This window comes from Felis catus, chromosome A1, assembly GCF_018350175.1.
Source record: "Felis catus isolate Fca126 chromosome A1, F.catus_Fca126_mat1.0, whole genome shotgun sequence".
NCBI classification, from domain to species: Eukaryota; Metazoa; Chordata; class Mammalia; order Carnivora; family Felidae; genus Felis; species Felis catus.
Window position 1 is genome coordinate 6,846,611 of NC_058368.1, and position 21,197 is coordinate 6,867,807.

General features: G+C 42.6%; 1 protein-coding gene across 3 annotated transcripts in view; it reads right to left on the reverse strand.

The window, feature by feature from the left end:
- USP12 (ubiquitin specific peptidase 12) overlaps window positions 1–21,197 on the reverse strand; it is a 106,074-nt gene that overhangs the window by 35,646 nt on the left and 49,231 nt on the right. For all 3 annotated transcript variants that reach the window (XM_045045340.1, XM_023250229.2, XM_045045350.1), the window contains one exon: window positions 13,602–13,682. In XM_045045340.1, the coding sequence (XP_044901275.1) occupies window positions 13,602–13,682 (81 nt within the window). Of the gene's footprint in view, window positions 1–13,601; window positions 13,683–21,197 lie in introns of those variants that run through there.

The window sequence follows — 21,197 nt, forward strand, 5'->3', positions numbered from 1 at the left end:
AGGGAATTTATGACCCTCATAAATTAAAAGGTATCTGAGAGTAGAAATAATTATTCTGATTGCAAATTTGCCTTTTTAACATTAAATGGATGCTCCAGGCATTGGTTGCAGGTTAAATGGAAGGAAAACAGATGCGATAAATTTGGCCTTTATGAAAACAAATTCAAAAAATTATATAGTTTAAACAAAGTAGTTAAGGTTTAGAATTCTGTGTAATTTTTTTTTTCAATTCCCACTATTATTATATGTTGGCTGGATACTAACCAACCATTTATATATGATACATTTTAAAACATAGCTCTCAAAAATTCTTTAAAAAAACACAAAAGTAAAGTTTTCTATCCGATTCTTAAGTGCCATTCAAGAAATAAAAACAAAAAGCAAAGTCAAATGAGATCCTGTGAAATATTACATTAAAAACCATCAGCAGGGCACGTGGGTGGCTCAGTCAGTTAACATCTGACTCTCGATCTCGGCCTGGGTCGTGATCTCACGGGTTGGTGGGACTGAGCTCCGTGTCGGGCTCTGCGCTGACGGCACGGAGCCTGCTTAGGATTCTCTCTTTCTCCCTTTCTCTCTGCCCCTTCCCAGGTCACGCTCCCTCTCTCTCAAAATAAATACACTTAAAAAAAAAAAAATCATCAGCGTGCCAGCACAACCACCACTGAAATGCTGAGATGCCGGGTCACATCATTCTGGATATATTACAAATGAGCGTCAGGTGCAGAGTTAAATCCTCAACTTCTTACCGGCCATGTGATCTGGAATGTGTAACTACAGCTCACTGAACTTCAACTTCCTACTCTTTAATAATGGGGAAAACACTCCTACCTGAAGAGAAACTGATACATAGTTTGACAAACATTTGTTGTCTCCCTTTTCCCTTCCCATTAATAGACACTGGCTCCCAAAGTCAGCTGACAAAACACCCAAAACCCAGGGAGGACCTGGGGGGGGGGGTGGGGTACCTTGAGAATATAAAAAAGGAAAGAGGGCAATTCTCACAGCACCATCATGCAGTGAAGTCACACGCATACTAACCTAAAAGGCTAGGCAGAGAAGACTTTTAATAATGAGCAAGGTCAAACTCATGTCCTTTGCTTATGCTTAAAACCAGGAAGGATAAATTAAAAGCTAATAAAAATGGTTATTTATAAGGAAAGAAGGAAGAGTGGAGAGAATTCAAAGCACATTTTTAAAAACGTCTGCTTTGCACCCATTTTTTTAAAAAATAAATTAAGAAGTACCCAGAGGAAAAAAAAAAAAAAGAAATTCCTAAAACTGAAAGGAAATAGAGATCAGTGAAAACTAAATGTTTATTAAGTTGGGGGAGAACTACACAAAAAATTACTTCAAGCAATTTTAAAACACAGAATTTTTATCATACATGCCTACGGAAAAAATCTAAGAAGAAAAAAAGGAATCTTAAATAGCATCCAGTAGTCGCATTGTTAGAATTAGTCTATTGACATTGTTATTCTGAAACCTCTACAGGTTTCTGAAGGACAAAGCAAGCAAAGACTTACATTAATATCCTTAGGAACCAAAATTATTAATGCGAAGGAAAAAAGCTACAGTAATAAAGAGTAAAAGCCTTGTAAACTTAAATTGGAATGTGAAGTTATCAATTATAAACTCATGTCTTTCGGTGCGTGTGCGTGTGTTCAACTTCTGTCCACTTCAAGGCCTAGCAGCAGCAGCAAGTTTCCCTGGCCCACAGATTATAGTCTTTAAAAACCTTTTACCCAAAAAAATAAAAAAATAAAAAAATAAATTAAATTAAAAAAAAAAAAAAAAAAACCCTTTTACCTGCAAAAAGAAACCAGGATGCCTTGCAGATATGGCTATCTATACAAGGTCTGGGACAGGAAATACACAAATATAGATTAGCCTGGAATATCTTTTTGTGTGGATTCAAGAGCCAACTTTCATCAAAAAGAAATACTGCAAGTGACTACATAAAAATTTATGAAAAATGACATTTAAAAAAAAAGAGACCTCTCCGTGGGAAGTGGCAAACTAATACATCAAAGGAAAACATCAAAGTTTTCTCTTGTCTTTCTTGTAAGAACAACATTCCAGAAGGCTCTAAATAGCTGCTGAAAGAAATTCTAGCTTACAGAACAATCCCAGCTAATAAATTCCAAAGAAATGATTGCAAATAATGGACTGGGCAGTGATTATCAGGGGATACTAAAAGCATTAAAGACTGATGGAGAACTTTAAAATGATCTGAACCCTCAGTGCATTCCAGCATCATTAAAAAAGAACCACAAAATTTCTATGTCTCCTGGAGAAATACATAGCAGCTCTTATGAGGTGTTCTTTTGTTTTTTAAACAAAATCACTAGGGGCACCTGGGTGGCTCAGTCGGTCGGGCATCTGACTTCGGCTCAGGTCATGATCTCACAGCTTGTGAGTTTGAGCCCCGCGTCGGGCTCTGTGCCGACAGCTCGGAGCCCTGGAGCCTGCTTCGGATTCTGGGTCTCCCCCTCTCTCTCTGCCCCTCCCCCACTCATGCTCTGTTTCTCTCTCAAAAAAAATAAATAAACATTAAAAAAAATTTTTTAAAAACACTAAATTTATATCTAGCATCTAGACCTATCAATTTACAGATATTCAAACAGAGAACCACAAAAAAGGAACAGAACGTGTGGCCCAATGAGGGTTTTACATTCACATTGTTGGTCAGAGCCAAGAAGTAGTTTCATAAAAACAGATGCTTAAGAGGCTTTCCAAAGAAATACTAAAAGAGGTAGATAACTGGGCGATGCACTGATACTACTGATAAATGTAACCATGGAAACTTTCATAAAGCCTATCCAGGGGCTAAGTACACCTGCAGCAGAACCTACAATATTAAGATTAATGTACCAATTACTCAGTATTCGTCAGTCTAAAGCAATACTAGGATTCATACCATGGTCTAATGACGCTAATGACCAACAAACTATACCTCTGTCAACGGAAGAGAAGATTCCATCTCCATAATTTGGTCATTTTTATTCAAGAATAAGCAACAGAGACTCCAATGACTTCCACAGAGTAGGTAGGTTAAAAACAAAAGACAGCATCTCACAGTGTATTAGAAAAACGTACGATAGTAAAACTTGACTGACATAAAAAAGAAGCAAATGGCTTCCAAGCTTAGTAAAGAACCCAAGGGAATCTGTATTCTGTAGAGAATGCTGGAAGGCAGCCCCTTCCTTGCTCATCTCCTGAATGTAAAGCAATACGTAACTTTATAGTCAGTTATTTGATGTCTTCTCTTATGGTTTTGCACTTATCTTCATCAACTCCAGGAAGGAAAAATGAAAGTGTGAAACTACTACTATTTCTCTAGAATAAACAATCACTTTCAATCTTATTCATAACTCTGAAACTTTTCTTTCAATTTCCTTGATAGCAGCTTTCATTCAAGTTCCTAAGACCTAAAAATGTATCTTTCAAGTGCATAGTTTTCATGCAAAAGATGGTCTGGGATGATTTCTTCCACACTCCTGTTTCTGAATGTTCAATTTCTTTTTAAAAATTTTAAAAAACATTTTTTTAATGTTTATTTTTGAGAGAGAGAAAGAGACAGAGCATGAGCGGGGGGAAGGGCAGAGAGAGAGAGAGAGAGAGAGAGAGAGAGGGGGGAGGGGGGGGGAGAGGGGGGGAGAGGGGGGGAGAGGGGGGGAGAGGGGGGGAGAGGGGAGGGGGGGGGAGAGGGGAGAGGGGAGAGGGGAGAGGGGAGAGGGGAGAGGGGAGAGGGGAGAGGGGAGAGGGGAGAGGGGAGAGGGGAGAGGGGAGAGGGGAGAGGGGAGAGGGGAGAGGGGAGAGGGGAGAGAGGGGAGAGGGGAGAGGGGAGAGGGGAGAGGGGAGAGGGGAGAGGGGAGAGGGGAGAGGGGAGAGGGGAGAGGGGAGAGGGGAGAGGGGAGAGGGGAGAGGGGAGAGGGGAGAGGGGAGAGGGGAGAGGGGAGAGGGGAGAGGGGAGAGGGGAGAGGGGAGAGGGGAGAGGGGAGAGGGGAGAGGGGAGAGGGGAGAGGGGAGAGGGGAGAGGGGAGAGGGGAGAGGGGAGAGGGGAGAGAGGAGAGAGGAGAGAGGAGAGAGGAGAGAGGAGAGAGGAGAGAGGAGAGAGGAGAGAGGAGAGAGGAGAGAGGAGAAGAGAGAGAAGGAAACACGCAATCCGAAGCAGGCTCCAGACTCCGAGCTGTCAGCACAGAGCCTGACACGGGGCTCGAACCATGAACCGTGAGATCATGAGCTGAGCCAAAGTTGGACGCTTAACCAACTGAGCCACCCAGGTGCCCCCGAATGTTCAATTTCTAAATAAGACATTGCTATAGGGTTGACACCTACCCTATCTTCTCAGCTTATTTTGAAGATCAAAGGTATAATCCAGCTTAAAATCAGGGAAACAAATTTTAAAAGCTGCCACCTCCTCAAGGTCTGATCACTGATTTTTCAATTGCTCATTGAACACAATGACCTATGCTTGCCTTCCCTAAGGCCTTTTTCTCCTAGTTTTAAAATCAATGCCCCCTCCACAAATATTTATCATATCTCCATCATTAAGATCATTTTGAGCACACATCCCTAATAAACACAAATAAAAATTATATATGTGTTACATTCTACACATTAAAATTACTTTTATAAAATATAAAATTTATATACATAAAAACATACATCATATACAGTTGGCCTCTGAACAATGAGGAAGTTAGGGGCGCTGATCCCTCACACGGTCAAAATCTGTGTGTAGGGGCACCTGGGTGGCTCAGTAGGTTAAGTGTCTGACTCTTGATTTCAGCTCAGGTCATAATCTCACGGTTCATGAGATCAAGCCCCACATCGAGCTCTGCGCTGACAGCGCAGGACCTGCTTGGAATTCATTCATTCATTCATTCATTCATTCATTCATTCATTCATTCATATTCATTCTCTCTCTCTCTCTCCCCGCCCCCCTCCCTTTCTCTCTGCCCCTCCCCTGCTTATATGCACTCTCAAAATAAAAAAATAAACATTAAAAAAAAATCTGAGTTGGTGTGCCTGGGTGGCTCAGTGGGTTAAGTGTCCAACTTCAGCTCAGGTCATGATCTCACGGTTCGTGGTTTGAGCCCCGCATCAGGCTCTGTGCTGACAGCTCAGAGCCTGGAGCCTGCTTCAGATTCTGTGTCTCCTTCTCTCTGCTCCTCCCCTGCTCGTGCTCTCTCTCAAAAAAACAAAACAAAACAAAACAAAACAAAACAAACAAAAACAAACAAACAAAAACATTAAAATTTTACAGGGCACCTGGGTGGCTCAGTCAGCTAAGCGTCCGACCTTGGCTCAGGTCATGATCTCGCGGTTCGTGAGTTCAAGCCCCACATCGGGCTCTGTGCTGACGGCTCAGAGCCTGGAGCCTGCTTCGGATTCTGTGTCTCCCTCTCTCTCTCTGCTCCTCCCCCACGCATACTCCCTCTCTCAAAAATAAACATTAAAAGAATTTTTTTTACAAAAATATCTGAGGGCAACTTTTGACTCTGCAAAAACTTAGACTACTGTTGACTGGAAGCCTTACCAGTAACAATCAATTGACACATATTTTATATGTCGTATGTACTATGTACTGTATTCTTTTACAACAAAGCTAGAGAAAAGAAAATGCTATTAAGGTCATAAAGTAGAGAAGAGACATTTACAGTACTGTGTTAAAAAAAAAAAAAAAAATCCATGTATAGAGGGACCAGGGCAGCTCAAACCCATGTTGTTCAAAGGTCGACTGTATAACAAATGTGACTAAGGCCAAGTAGATATTTTAAATTTTTGTCTGACTTACATTAATTTTGTTTTCACTAAAGATTATCAATGCTTCAGTGAGAGCAATAAAATTGAGTACGCCTTCTGGTAAGCTGTGGCTTATACAGTGATTGACAGACTGGGTTTATGCTCAGTATATCCTATGAGCTATCAAAGACTCAGACACACACAGAGAGGTGCAAATGGGAAGTTCTTTTATGGCCTTACTTTACTTTCTAAAATAGGATATTAACTTTTTTTTTTAAACGTTTATTTATTTTTGAGACAGAGAGAGACAGAGCATGAACGGGGGAGGGTCAGAGAGAAGGAGACACAGAATCGGAAACAGGCTCCAGGCTCTGAGCCATCAGCACAGAGCCCTATGCAGGGCTTGAACTCACGGACCGCGAGATCCTGACCTGAGCCGAAGTCAGCCGCCTAAACGACTGAGCCACCCAGGCACCCCTGATATTAACTTTTCAATCCTACCACGTCTGTTGGAACTCACTGAGCGATCACCTGCCTTGCCAGCAGCATGGCATGGTGAGGAAGTCACAAGCCCTGAAACTGAACTGCCTTGGGCTCAAGCTGGGTTCCGCTACCTGACTGCGGGAAACCACTGAGCCACGCCGTTCATCCGTTTCCTCATCTGTGAGTGTGGTTTACAATACAGCCCACACCTCGTAAAACCTTGTAAAGAATTAAATTAGCAACCTGCATGGAGCACTTCCCCAGCACTCCGTCACCGCACTGTTATTTCTGAACAATCTTTTTAAGTCATGTGGCCATTTTGAAAACCTAGGTTAACCGAATGAAATTAAATCGTGTAATCTCTTGATCTCTGTTCAAATTATAATAGATTGCAACCGCACAAATGAATAAGAGACAATGATACCATCGACTCGCTGGTGTCGAACTTGAGTGTCACAGGACCACTGCACACACGGATAGAGCCTGGAGCCTGCTTCAGATCCTGTGTCTCCCTCTCTCTCACTCTCTCTCTCTCTGCCCCTCTCCTGCTCACATTCTGTCTCTGTCTCTCAAAAAAGAATAAACGTTAAAAAAAATTTTTTTTAACGTTTCAAGATGTTTATTAAATGCTCCACTGTCCCATGCTGGAGGCTGGTGATGATGATGCCTATCCTGTGCACGTCCCCTTCTAAAGGAAGGTCCTCTTGCCCAGCACAGTTCAGAGTGGCCCTGTTTTGTTCATTTGTTGTAATTTATTTACTTGTTTGAGACAGTGTGAGCGGGGAGGGGCAGAGAGACAGAATCCCAAGCAGGCTCCGCACTGTTAGCACGGAGCCTGATGGGGGGCTGAAACCCACCGACAGCGAGATCACGACCTGAGCTGAAACCAAGAGTTGGACGCTTAACCAACGGAGCCAGGTGCCCTAGGTGGCCCTGTTTTTTAACACTATACCCCACATTTCCCTATCCACCACTCTCACTACAGTCAAGTAAACCTAATCTAAAAATGTCCTTCCATATGCTAGTGGACATCCATTCCTTACCCTACACTACCTCACTCTACTGTCCCACCCTTCCTTATAGGAACAGACGTCTCTACATAAATGCCATAGGGTTGTCAATCACAAACCTTTTTATAGACCCTGCCAACAGGGCCATCCACTTGACCCAATCTCAGCAGAATACTTGGGCCAGAGTTCTTTTGTCAGGTCTAATATGAACATTCTCTGGGATCTCTGATAATGCAACCCTCAAGCAGCCTATGGCCAGCAGGTGGAGAGAAACTAAAGGAGAATAAATCAATGCAAAAGCAAATAGAACCAAGAGACATTTGCCTAATCAATTTTATGACTTACAAATGGAAAGAAAGTTTCATTTTTATTTGCGTCCTTCACAACGCCCCGGAATCCAGAATTCCGGCCAATGACTACGGGCAATTCAGGCTTAAAAGCCTCTTGTAAGATGGTCTAGGAACACAGTTGTTATTTTATAACAAAGATTTTAGGGAAAAGCACATTCCACTGCAGCCTCACAAATCGATTTAATGAGGCCACCTGTCTCTTGGCAGTTATTAGAAATTAATATAGAACCATATAATAAAATAATGAAAAAAAGACTCTTAAAAATGTAGGCTGCACAAGTAGGAAAGAGATACTAACTGAAATCACTCCATTTACTAAAATAAGTACTCATTAGCGACAAGATACAAGGGAAAAAGGCAATCCGGTTCATGAGATTAAAACCATTTGTTTTCAAAGAATTTAGCTGGCCCTATAAACAGCTGACATTTAAGCAGGATATTTTACAACAAGAGAAAGCTTCCAAAAGGCTCCCTTGTCTACACAAGACCATCTCTCAACCCTCACACCACACTAGTATTTCTCCTCTCAGACTTCCAATAACATCAGAAATACGAACGCATTCACAAGAGTTAAACCAACAGGAAATCCCCACACTATGTATTATGCAAATTATAGTGGCAGACATCAGAATTATGAAGAGTAAACTGCCATAAAAGTCATCATTTGTGAAAACAGTCTTCCAAGATAAAAAGATCTGCAACCACAAATAATGGAAAATACGTTGTCATTAACAATGTTGGGATCAACCACCACACTGAATTTTCTGTTAATCCAACTGTGGTTATTTTTCTTCTCCATTAAAAAAAAAAAAAAAAAAAAAAAAAGTCTGGGGGAGCCTGGGTGGCTTTGTTGGTTAAGTGTCTGACTTTGGATCTCAGCCCAGGTTTTGACCGTCTTAGAGCTCAGGCCCCGTGCTGGGCTCCACACTGGGCCTGGAGACTACGTTTCCCAAAAAAAAGCCCGATTTTCTACCTGTCCAAATACACGTACTATTTCCCAAAGGCAAGTGCTAGTGAGTAAGTATGCCGCTTGCCAATCACAAAAAGGATCCAATCAGGCAGGTCTAACAGGAACTCTTCTCAGTGTAAGCCTTTTCTTAAAAGCTATTACAATGAACCACGGAGGGGCACCTGGGTGGCTCAATCCGTTAAGCATCCAACTCATGGTTTTGGATCAGGTCATGCATGATCTCATGGTTAGTGAGACTGAGCCCCACACCGGGCTCTGCACTATCAGAAATTGGGATTCTTTCTCTCCCCCTCTCTCTGCCCCTCCCCTCCCCTCCCCGCGTGCGCGCGCGCGTGTGTCTCTCTCTCTCTCAAAAGAAACATTTTTTAAAAAATGAACCTTGGAAACTCACACTTAGCTAAGAACAGATTAATAAAAAGAAAATACATGTGTGTCTCATTTTAACAAAATCCAACTGTTAGAAAAGATAAACCACAGAATTTTTTTTTTTTTTAAACGTTTATTTTTGAGAGAGAGAGTGAGCACAAGCAGGGGAGAGGGAGACACAGAATCCAAAGCAGGATCCGGGCTCTGAGCTGTCAGCACAGAGCCCGATGCGGGACTCCGACTCACAAGCTGTGAGATCATGACCTGAGCCGAAGTTGGACGCTTAACCGAATGAGCCACCCAGGCGCCCCACAGAATTTCCTAAACCACAGAATTTCTTAAAGCAGCTACATTCCAGTGTTGTTTTCAATAGGAACTACCTGGCAGACAGAGATGGGGGGCGGAGGGGTTAAAATGTTGATCTCTGAATTAACTAAGCTACCCTCCCTTATCCCCCAAAGCTCCACCCTTATTTTTTAGGAACTCCTATAAATAGTGTGACAACTCCATAAATTAAAAAAAAAGAAGAAAAAAGAAAAAAAGGAGGAGGGGGGAAGGGGGAAAGAAACAAGAGTGATATTTTAAGAGCTTAAAAATACAGGGGTGCCTGGGTGGCTCAGTTGGTTAAGCATCCAACCCCACGTCCAGTCTGTGGAGCCTGCTTTGGATTCTTGTCTGTCTGTCTGTCTCTCTCTCTCTCTGCCCCCTGCTCATCCGCTCATGCCCCCCCCCTCAAAAATAAACATTATTTTTTTAAAAATAGGACTTCTAGAAAAAGGTTAAGACTACAGAACACAGTTGCGAGGGAGCCTGAAAGTTTAAACCATGGAAAAAGTTAATCAATATACTGGTTCTGCTGCATGTACTCTGACCATCGATTACTTTCTCAATATAATTCAAGGTGTTCATCAATCTTTCAAGGTTGGAGCCCTGGCTACCTTAGGGGAGCTCAATTCTTTGGTGTACTAACTAGGCACAGAGATCAGAAACTATATTTCCACCCATCAGAAGAGTCTCTGGAGGGGATAAGGACAAAGATTCCCCTAAAATGCTCGTACTAACTTTACTCCCTCCTGCTTCTCTTGGGTTTTACTGAATCTCGGTTAGTCAGCTTCAGGGAAAAGCACCAATACTACCCTCTTAATTTAGATTAATTTAATCTTGATCCACGGGGAGTAATAAAAATAAAACCTTCTAAGAAATCTTTCTTTTTTTCCTTCAACACAATTGACCCTGGTATTCTGAGAGGTATGTTCAAGTAAAAACAACATTAACAGCAAGGGGAAAACAGGCCTGTAGAACTCATTCTATAATAAGATTTTATCTAGGATACTGTTTTCCTTGTTGTGAGGCTATCTGCAAAAAAGGTTACAGTCAGACACAAAATGGAGAGATTGAAATATTTATACTGGAGGAGGTTAAAAGTGAGACAGCCTTCAATATATAAAATACTCCTGTGCTAAAGAAAATGGGTTCTTCTGAGACACTATCGATGAATACACCTTTACTACAATTCAAGACACATATTAGCTTAAGTGTGAACCAAATAAGGGTGGCAGCCACAGGGAAGTAATAATGAGAGAGAAGAAACTGGGGTTTGCCCATTCCCAGAAGTTAAATGAGGTTTTTGATCACTAGATAACTCTGTACGCAAGCACAAACACCTTAGATATCGGAAGTAAAGGCCAGACTTTCTTGTTAAACAAGGGAAATTACATACATTCAAATAAATTCAATTAACTTCCCCCCACCCCTGACAAAACTCCAATGAAATGACAGTAAAAGAATAAATTAGGAAAAAATAAAGGGGGGGAAAAAAAGGAGGGTGAGGGTGGGAAAACACAGGTCCGGTTATAAGCCTTTTATTATTATTATTATTTTAATGCTTATTTCTTGTTTGCTTTGGGAGACAGCGAGCGTGCACAAGCGATCAGGGGAGGGGCAGGGAGAGGGAGACAGAGAATCCGGAGCAGGCTCCCTGCTCAGAGCCTGACATGGGGGCTCGATCCCACAAACTGAGATCATGGCCTGAGCTAAAACCAAGAGTCAGATGCTTATCCACCCCGGCGCCCCTGGTTGTTAAGTCTTTTAAAAGGACCGTTCAGACCCCTAGGCACTTCGCCTTCCTTTCAATTGTAGGTTTTAGTCCCCACAGAAGCTGAACAGGAGAGTCTGGTTCAAGAGCCCTTAAGGACAGCAGAGGACCGCATGAGGCACCAGAGGACAGGATTCAAGAAGACCCTGAACGAAGCCAGCCCTAGACACAGACTGAAGAAGTCCCTCAGCACCAGGTAAACAGCCCCAGAGAAAAGGCTCTAGCCACTGAAATGGGGGTGGGGGGCAGTCACCTTGGAGAGAAGCCCTTGGTAGACCAGCTCCACCCTAATACACAGAGCCCCAATCAGCTTCTCAGAATTTCATCTTTATGCAGGAATGAAATTTAAGGAGAGCTTCCATTAGAAAAGAGAGTTTAAAATGGGGGCACCTGGGTGGCGCAGTCGGTTAAGCGTCCGACTTCAGCCAGGTCACGATCTCGCGGTCCGTGAGTTCGAGCCCCACGTCAGGCTCTGGGCTGATGGCTCAGAGCCTGGAGCCTGTTTCTGATTCTGTGTCTCCCTCTCTCTCTGCCCCTCCCCCATTCATGCTCTGTCTCTCTCTGTCCCAAAAATAAATAAACGTTGAAAAAAAAATTTTTTTAAATGGCGGTGGGGGGGTGGGGGAGGGGGTGTCTCAGAAACAATCCAGTAAGGATAAGAAAACCTCAACAACTGTAAATAATATCCTGAGAAAAACCACAGAGAAACAAAATCAAAGAACAAAAGTAACACTCTAAGAAATAAAAGGTGCAATGAACAAGATAAAAAAGGGCGAGTAATAATCCAAAATGTAGAACACAAAGCAGGTGATCAAAAATGGGAGAAAACGCAGAAAAAAACAGAGAAATCAGTCTGCATTTCGATATGCAACGAAGGGCATATCAAAAAAGACAGAACAAAGAGATTAGACTGATAGGAAGGAAATTATCCAAATGCTAGTTTCAGAAATGTTCGAGACTTTAGGAAAACGAAAAATGTCTGAGTGAGTTGGTACACAGTCAATGCAACAAAGGGGGGGGAGGGGGAGGAACACGAAGACACATCATGAAATTTCAGAACATTGTGGACAATCATCCACATTCTGAAAGCCTCCTAAAACACTGTTGGGGGGTTGGGGGGAGGGGGCCACACTCAGAAGAGGTGAAAAATCAGAACAGCCTCAGCCCTCTTGACATCAACAGACGCCAGAAAGCCACAGAGTAATCCCTTACAAATTCTGAAGGAAGGCTGTGTACCTAGCTTTAGCAAGAACCAAAACGTTTTTAAATACGAGAGCTCAAAGTTCACCTCCCATGCAGGCTCCCTAAAGAAGCTACCATAGAACATGTTCCACAAAGCAGGGAAAAATCCAAGGAAGAAGACCAGTTCTAGAAAAGGAGAGCCATGAAGGAATGTCTAGGGTGAGGGAAAAGAAGTCGATAGACTGTTTTTAACAGCATACAGGCACTTTATTTAGAATGTGGGGGTAGATTCCGGAAACAAGAGCCAGTAGATGAATGAGCAGGCTCCTCTGGGGAGGTGGGCACAGTGGGGTGGAGACTCCCTTTGTTACAAGCTTTACACTCTCAAGGGGACTCCCAGCAGGAGAGGAAATGCCCACATCACTTTACCTACACAAGAAATCTACCTTGAACGTCACGGATTGCACTCAGTGAGTGACACACGTGTGTTCAATGGAACTTACTTTGTCCCCTGTATTATCATCTCTTACATAGAGTTTAAAACATTCACCACGGATCTACGTAACAGGACAGCATAAACTACCACAACTGTAGAACACAGATTTGTGGCATTTGTTGATGAGTCAGAAAAAGAGTTAAAACTTCCAAAGAAAGTTCTCCCAAAATTTCAATGATGTATAATAACTAGAATTATCTTCACAAGGACTGGGGATGTATCTTTCTCCTATATTTTGCATTTTTATATCTATGCTAGTGGAACACTGCCAGAAGTCAGCTGACAAAGAGTCCACAGACACATGGTGGCACTTGCAAAACTTTATTTATTACACCTGTACATTTGGACCACTTCTATTTGGGCATTTAAATAATTCTCAAAGAAACAACAGATCATGTAGCATAGGCCATATGAAATTTCCGTTATGAAAAAATTTGATACAAAATAGGAAAAATCTGGCTAACTCCAATCTAAGACCCTTAAGACTTCAAGCAGTCTTGTTTCCCTTCCATTAAAAAGAGTATTTTAGGGGCACTGGGTGGCTCAGTCGGTTGAGCGTCCGACTTCAGCTCAGGTCATGATCTCACGGTTCGTGGGTTGAAGCCCCGCGTCGGGCTCTGTGCTGACAGCTCGGAGCCTGGAGCCGGCTTCCGATTCTGTGTCTCCCTCTCTCTCTGCCCCTCCCCTGCTCATGCTCACTCACTCGCTCTCTCAAAAATAAATACACGTTTAAAAAAAAAAAAAAAAAGAGCATTTTAAAATTCCAAATCAAGTTTCTTGGCTTTAAGCCTACTGATGCAAATGAACAATTTTCCTTTAATAAATTATGAAACACATTCAACACTTTGAAAACGATTTGCAACCATAGTTGTGAAGGCAGAGTACCAACGATACTTACATTGACTAATCCAAAATAGTGCTCATTGACTGGAAACTGTTCTGGACCAATCTCTTTCTCTAATGCCGAGGCATTGGCGCCCTGTAAAATAAAAATTAAAACAAACGAAACAGCACTCTTAGTATTCATAGTATTTTCATAACGTTTCGGTTATACGTGCATCACAGAGACATCCCTTAAAAAACTGTGTTCCCTTTCACCACATAACATTACTGAAAGAAAATAAAGGATGATAGTGAAGAGTGAAGGATTTTAATAGTAAGACTAGTTTGCAAGAACTTTCTCAGGAAAGCAAAGCGCGGATCAAGAAGCTGTACTTATAACTTGTGACTTTTTTTCTAGCTAAAGGATTAAAGCCCCTGCTGTACCCGTGCCCTAACAGGGTATAATTCGACAGCCATCTCAGGGAGCCGAAACCAAACACACATGTAGTAGGTGACCTAACAGTTCCTCCAAGTTTGACCTGATGGATCCCCACCCGGGACCCACAGTGACAAGAACGCCACGCGGGGCGGCACGGACGACCGCACAGCCAACAAGCAGCCAGTCTATGAAATGTGACGGCCCGCTCCGGAGCAGAGTCGGAATGATCGGAGCTAGGTTTACATACAAAAGCACGCCTAGTTCTCAAAAACATAATGTTAAATATGAAAAAAAGAAAAACTGAGCTTAACGCATACATAAAGACTAGCACCCGGCCAGCGGGCTTAAGAATGGATGTTAAACGTCCTTGAGTGGGTGCTGAAGAGCACTGGGGCATTGCAACTGGGGGTGAAGGATAAAAAAAGGGAAAAACCAAAACGAAACCCAACAGAAGAAGGGCCCGGCACAGACCACAATCACGTGTCGTGGTCTCAGGAATACGACGGACTCAACTCCGTCCCTGAAAAAGAGGGGAGGTGGGGTGCCACTAGGGCCCTGTGTACTGGCACACGCCCCTAAATGGACTCCCAACGTAGCCAGAGAGGGAAAAAAGACAGCAACACTGAAAGCATGATACCTCTAGGTATGTGTACTTAAAACTCCCAAGAAAACATCCCCCCAGACAAAACCCACGCGACATCACTCACAAAATGCCGGCGGCCACTCTGCAAAGCTGCAGTAAAACCACACGCACACACTGCCTCCTCCGGGGCACGGACATGAAATTAACATCACCTCGGTGCTCAGAAGACCTTGCCGTTTCCTGACTGAGCTCCATCCCTGGACTTGGGAAGGCCAACCTTTGTTAGACAACACATCCTCAACTTCCTGATTGTAAGCACTGATTAGAGGGACTGGGTGGATTGGTGGTCAGGTTCTACCAAAACAACACATTTCCTCTAATGTCCTCCAGCCATCCAGCGCTGGTACATAAACATGACACTGCCTTCGTTATTTTTTTTTTTTTAATTTGGGACTCGTTTTAGGCTTTACACAAAACCTTGACGGAATCGCTAGTTTACAAACACCCTTTACTCCCAATTTGGCTATGCCCTGTGTTTTGACATCAAATTCAATGATCACAGCAACTTCGAGATCCACTGAACAAATCTGTCTCGGTGGGAATGCTGCAAGCCCCACCCTCCACCCCTGCCAGCTCAAGTACCATGTCAAAGCTTCCTCGAGTATGTCGAAAACTATCAGTAACCCGGATGTTTACCACTTACCATACGAATTCAAAACAATATTCGTTTAAATAAGTATAACCCCTCCCCCACAAAAAAAAGAAGAAAGGCTCTATGATCCAAAGTACAACCTCATCACATCTATTTATGTGGACAGTAAAATGTCAGTGCACCTAACTCCGGAAAGCGTTTCTGGCTCTTGGGAAGAACAGGATAACACGTGAACATTCTCTCTCCAATGTAATAGCAATCACATGCCACAGAGCACGTATTCTCACCACTCCAGATGACCCATTCATCCCCCTACCCGTGACACATCATGCATCCACTGCTTAGAAATCCCTCTCCCCATCCGCATCCTCAAGGTGGTTTGGCTACGGATCAACTTACTAGCTTCTTTGTGCCTCGGTTTCCTAACTGTAAAAGGAAAATGTCACCAACTACTCTATAGGGCGGCTACAAATTAACTGAATTGAAACCTTGGTGAAAGCATCTGCAGTGCCTGGCACAGAAGCAGGTGTCCCATAAATGAAGGCTGCCTTCTCCCCCTTCCCTTCAAATTCAAGGGGGGAAGAAGAAAAGCTACTCTCATTAGCCAGTAATGATCACAAATATCTGCTCCAAGCAACAGCTAAGAAATAGCAAGAGAAGGAAACAAAAGGCACAAGAAAAAATGAGATAGCTATCATTAAAAAAAACAACTTTGGCCAACCCCACAAAGCAGCGCAGAGGTATAGTCACTGTACAGTCCAAAAGTCTAACAACAAAGCAAAACCACAATCCAATCAGAGGTCTGGGAGAAAGATGCTAAGTGTGGGAAGGTGGAAACAGCCATAAACCATAGTCATTTAACCTTTCTGGGTTTAAGACGCTTCATTTGCAAGATAAAGGAGTTGGTTTCCACTGATTTTCAAAACCTCCAACTCCTCTACGTTGATCTGTTTGTTGCGTTTCCAAGTAATCCATTACCCAAATCAAGGTTTTCACAGCTAAACGTGTTTAGAAAATTAAAAGACAAGGTAATTTCTACAGTCTCTTCTAACTCAACATTCTAACACTACCGATCACTTTTATCAACCCTCCTGAGGACATGTACTAGATCAACACAAAACTCTAGGAAGTCCAAGCCAACCGATAGATGCCAAGCAACACAATTCAACAGGGAGAGATTACAGTGACAGATGGAGTCAGGGTAGCGGATCCAAATGGAAAGTACAAAGAGAGAACGGGATTTACTTTATGACAGTTCTAAATTAAAGCACAGCCTAGTAACATACACCTTACCATGACAAGGACGCTGTATAGCAGATTCTGTGAATGTGCAGGAGATACTCTTATGGCATGAATTCAAGATTTTCTCTGCGGAAATAATCAGAGTACAACTCTACTCTAACTCCATGCCAACTACAAAGGCAAAGAGTAGACGAAGCAATTCAGTTTCTGATGACTGGTTTTCAACACTAGAGTTAGACACAGCTGGGGAAAAACAGCCACCAAGCCAAAAGTTTGCTGCGTCATTTTTAGTATCTGTAGAAGAGTTCTCTGTGTCGTCACCCCTTGAAGATTTTGTTGGAAGTTGGCAAACCCTTTTGTGTCAAATAATGGTCAACAAGCACCCCAAGGTTTAAACTGAACCTAGAATAAGTCAATTATCCAATAGCAACGGCTCTGAACAATTCTCTATCCCTACGCTTGAGAAATATGATCCTACTACAATTAACAGTGGTTTACTAGATCAGTGATGCTTTACCAGGACAAAAGAAAGAAATGGTGGCATGCTCAAGTAAGAATTTTTGCTCTAACGCTTTCATACGTATAGGTATCAGGATTCATCTGTTTTGTACGAGTACATGACACACACACACACACACACACACACAGGAAGAAGACGTTCTTTGTGGAGTTTCTAGCTCCGTTTTTGTAACTTACACAAAAGGTTATTTTAGACTCAGTACCTATTAGTACAAAATTCATCATAAGGACGGAATTAGATATCCCTGACTCTCTGATGAAAACAACCAACAGGTGGATGAATTTTAATATTAAAAGATAAGAATTTACTGAGCTGGTGAGAAAATAAGGAAGCTGCAGAGAACAAAAACCAAAATGATGGGGGAACCCTGCAGGCTAAGCCAATGCCAAAGAGAGATTTCACGCTGAGGGTTAACTGTCAACACTAGTGACCTTTACACGCTCTTCTGACAGCTGAATGAAACGGAGTGCAGGGAAACCGAAAACTTCGGGAGATAGAAAGGCCAACAGAAGACCTGAGCATGGGCACTGAGATCCCAAAAGGGCTGGATCGTCATGTCAGGGGGAGCAAGAAGTAATCCTGTACCGCAGGAGGAGGCAGCAAGGAAATGCGCCCGGCATTCCTTGGCACTGAGAGTGGAGGGCGTCTTCCGAAAACTCACAACCCCAAGCTGACTTATGAAAGACTGTAACCCAAATTCATGCCAGCTGTATGATCTCACAGCAAAACCACCTGAGCAGAAAATGTAATTCAGAGAGACCCTGAGATGACAGTGCCCTCTTCACCCTACAACCAGCAGAACGACCAAGTTCACCCTGGAAGATAAAGCCAATCCACCCCACAAAAAGTTCCCACAGATAACACTCCAAGAGACCTGAGTTCACAATCAAAACTCATACACATACCCAAAGCCACAGGAAAATAGAGTACTCTATGAATAAAAGCCAGCAGAGGCACAGACGGCAGAATGAGACTCTCAAGACATTTAATATCAGAACTATTTCCGACATGATACAGAACAAATGCATAACATGTGCCAAAAAGTAACACTGGCTTGATTTTAAGAACAAAGATGAGATTCTAAAGCCAAAGCAGATTTTTTTTTTAAAGAACCAAATAAAACTTTTAAATATAAAAATTATAATAACTGAAAGTAAAAACTTAATGGTGGGGAGCCTGGGTGGCTTAGTCGGTTAAGTGTCTGACTTTCAGCTCAGGTCATGATCTCACTGCTCCAGGGTTCAAGCCCCATGTCGGGAGCCTGAAGCCTGCTTCAGATTCTGTCTCAGTCTCTCTGCCCCTCCCCTGCTTGTGTGTGCTCTCTCTCTTTTTCTCTCTCAAATGCAAATAAACATTACAAATTTTTTTTTAATTGAAAATGGTAACCAGAGGGACAGTAAAAATATCAGAAGTTGGGGAGAAAGGGATGAAGAGGCAGAGCACAGATTTTTAGGGCGGTGACGATATTCCATGTAATACTACCATGATGAATATGTCATCATACACTTGTTCAGACCCACAGAATGTACCCCAAAAGTAACAGTAACACAAACTATGGACTTTACCTGAATATGATGTTTCAACATAGTTCATTAATTATGACAAATGTACTACTCTGGTGTGGGGGGGGGGGGTGGTGGTGATGAGGGAGGCTATGCTCACACTGGGGCAGGTCTATATGAGAAATCCATATATCATATGGGAAATCCAAAATCAATTTTGCTGTGAACTAAAACTGCTCTTAAAAACAAACAAACAAAAAGAAAGACAGAAAGACTTAATAATTAAATCAGAAAAAAAGAAAAACTCAACGGCTGTGCCAGAGAAACAACGTTAATATTGGATAATATTTTTTTAGTCAAGATTCCTGTCAATATAATGCCAGTAATCCACACTTTTTATTAAAAACAGGGAATGTTTTATGGAAAACTATCTCATGGAAGAATGGGTCCCTTGTCGAGCTGCTGTAGAGAGCTGCTGCATACTATTAATGACACTGACCCGGACCTGGCAAAGCTAGAGTCCTGGGTCTGGTCCTGGCCATGCCAGCAGCTAGCTGTAACAACTTGAGGCAAAATGCTTCTCTGTCTGGACCCCGGTCGTCTCACGTGTAAGACCTCGATCCCTACAGCACCTCTCATCCCCACCCTCTAGCAGCGTGTGGGAATCTGCTGGATCGTTCAATCTCATTAAGACGTTAAGGGTACAATGTTGGATAGTCAGTGGAAGGTCAAACATTAAGTTCTGAAAAAAAGTCAGGATGTATTTTCACATCCTCAGAAAGCCATCCGAGCGGAGAATGTGCAGGCCATGGAGTAAGCACCTCCGTAAACCTGCCTACTGTGGATTCCTAGAAAGGTGAGCAATGCTTCTTTTTCATGCCAAAAAAAAAAAAAAAAACCATCCAAGTGAAAGAAAAGTTGAAGCAATATACACAGCTTTGATCTATCATTTTGAACACACCATCTGCAAACAGGAAAAAAAGAAAATAAGCCAGCCAGGGGAAGGCTGCTTCTGATGAAGTCTTTTTCACACGGTCATTTTTACATGGAGCACACGCCTCTCTGACTGCCCTCCATTCTGCCATCACGAGAAAGACGCAAGAGGACGAATCCATGAGAAGAAATAAAAAACGGTAGCACAGTAAAAGGACGGACATCTAGTACCTAGAAACATACTTACCAAGTACGCTAGCTTTTTTTTCTTACTAGATAGTTAATATCCCAGACAAATTTGTTTAAAACAAGTATAATAAGATACAATGACATTTCCCCATTCTCATGTTTCAAATCCTATCTCAGAATCCAGTGTTTGCCGTTCCAAGTGTAACACCGAAGGGTCACACGAGGTCAGTACCCAAAGGAGAACTGCCAAAACAGGCAGGAAAGGCTTCCCGAAAAGGAGACAATCGAGCGACCTTGGTAAACTAAGAAAAGTTCTGGAGGCACAGGAAGAACCCACGTGAGGGTACGAACACAACAGAGACAAAGTGAATCTGAGCCGTCAAAGGATGAACCCAAAGTACAGAAGATACACGAAGCAAGTATCTTAAAGGGGAGAACGGAGAACAGGAAGGCTGGAAGCCCACATTTGCACTTGTGGATGACACTGGGTCCCTGAAACTGTATCAGAGACGACAAACATTTATATAAAAAAAAAAAAAAAAACAAAAACAAGCCATTTCACACCCTAAGTGTCACGCATCATAAAAATCTTCTGAAAGCAGTAGACCTTCCTAAGAGGTGAAATTCACCAAGTATAGTATCTGCTTTCTACCCAGCCCTGAGCGGAAAGTTGTAGAACGTGACCGTCAAAGTGTCATTTAGTGAGAAGTGAGACGAATTTGGTGGATCTACCATTTGCTTTTTCAGTAAAACAGAAGACATGATGGCGTATATCTCCCTACTAAGGGTAAATAATGGTCTGTGAGACTTTTTCCAGGAATTAAGTACGTGTCTATTAGGTCTAACTGGGAAACTTATTTCTCATTGTGAGTTTAAATCAAGAGAGTTTTGATATAGAGGGTTACAAAAGATTTAAAAACGGTAAGAAAAAACCGCAAAGTCATAATCCAACTGGGGCGTGTACAGTGAACAATTAGCTTTTCATGATGACCTACAGGCAGAAAATTATTAAAAATAAATGTAAAGTTACAGAGAAGAAAACAGTATCAAACTATGCTAGTATGCAGTTCGTACTCCAGGATATCAGGACAGGAATGACCCCGAGAGCGGAGAATGGGGGACATTTCCATCACGATGTTCCATCACAAGCAGACAGAACTCAAAGAGCCCCAGCCTTGAGCTTTTCCCGCAGGTATTTCCATACAGCTGTACACGCTGGTGAAAGAGAGCCCGGAACACGAGCAGCCACTTCGACATTCCAGCCCCAGGCAGTGCGGGGGGCCGAGCGACCTGGCCTGGTTCTAATAGGAGTTCAACCGCAGCGCCACTGCCTCAAATCGCTCCGCCTCGCTTTTCTCATCAGCAAGGTGAGAGAGACCAGATTCACGGCATCGACTGCAAATCTAAAATGCTCTCATTCGAAGATAGTTAGCAGCAACACAGAATCACAACCAAAGTGTGAACTTTGGGCAAAATATTCCCAGTATTTTGAATTCGTGCTCCAATTTCTTAACCTGCAAAACAGGGCAAACACCCTTATTATGGCCTGTTTTTTAAAAATGTATCGATTTGGGACAATGTCTGCAACAGAAGGCACTAAACACAGTTCCTT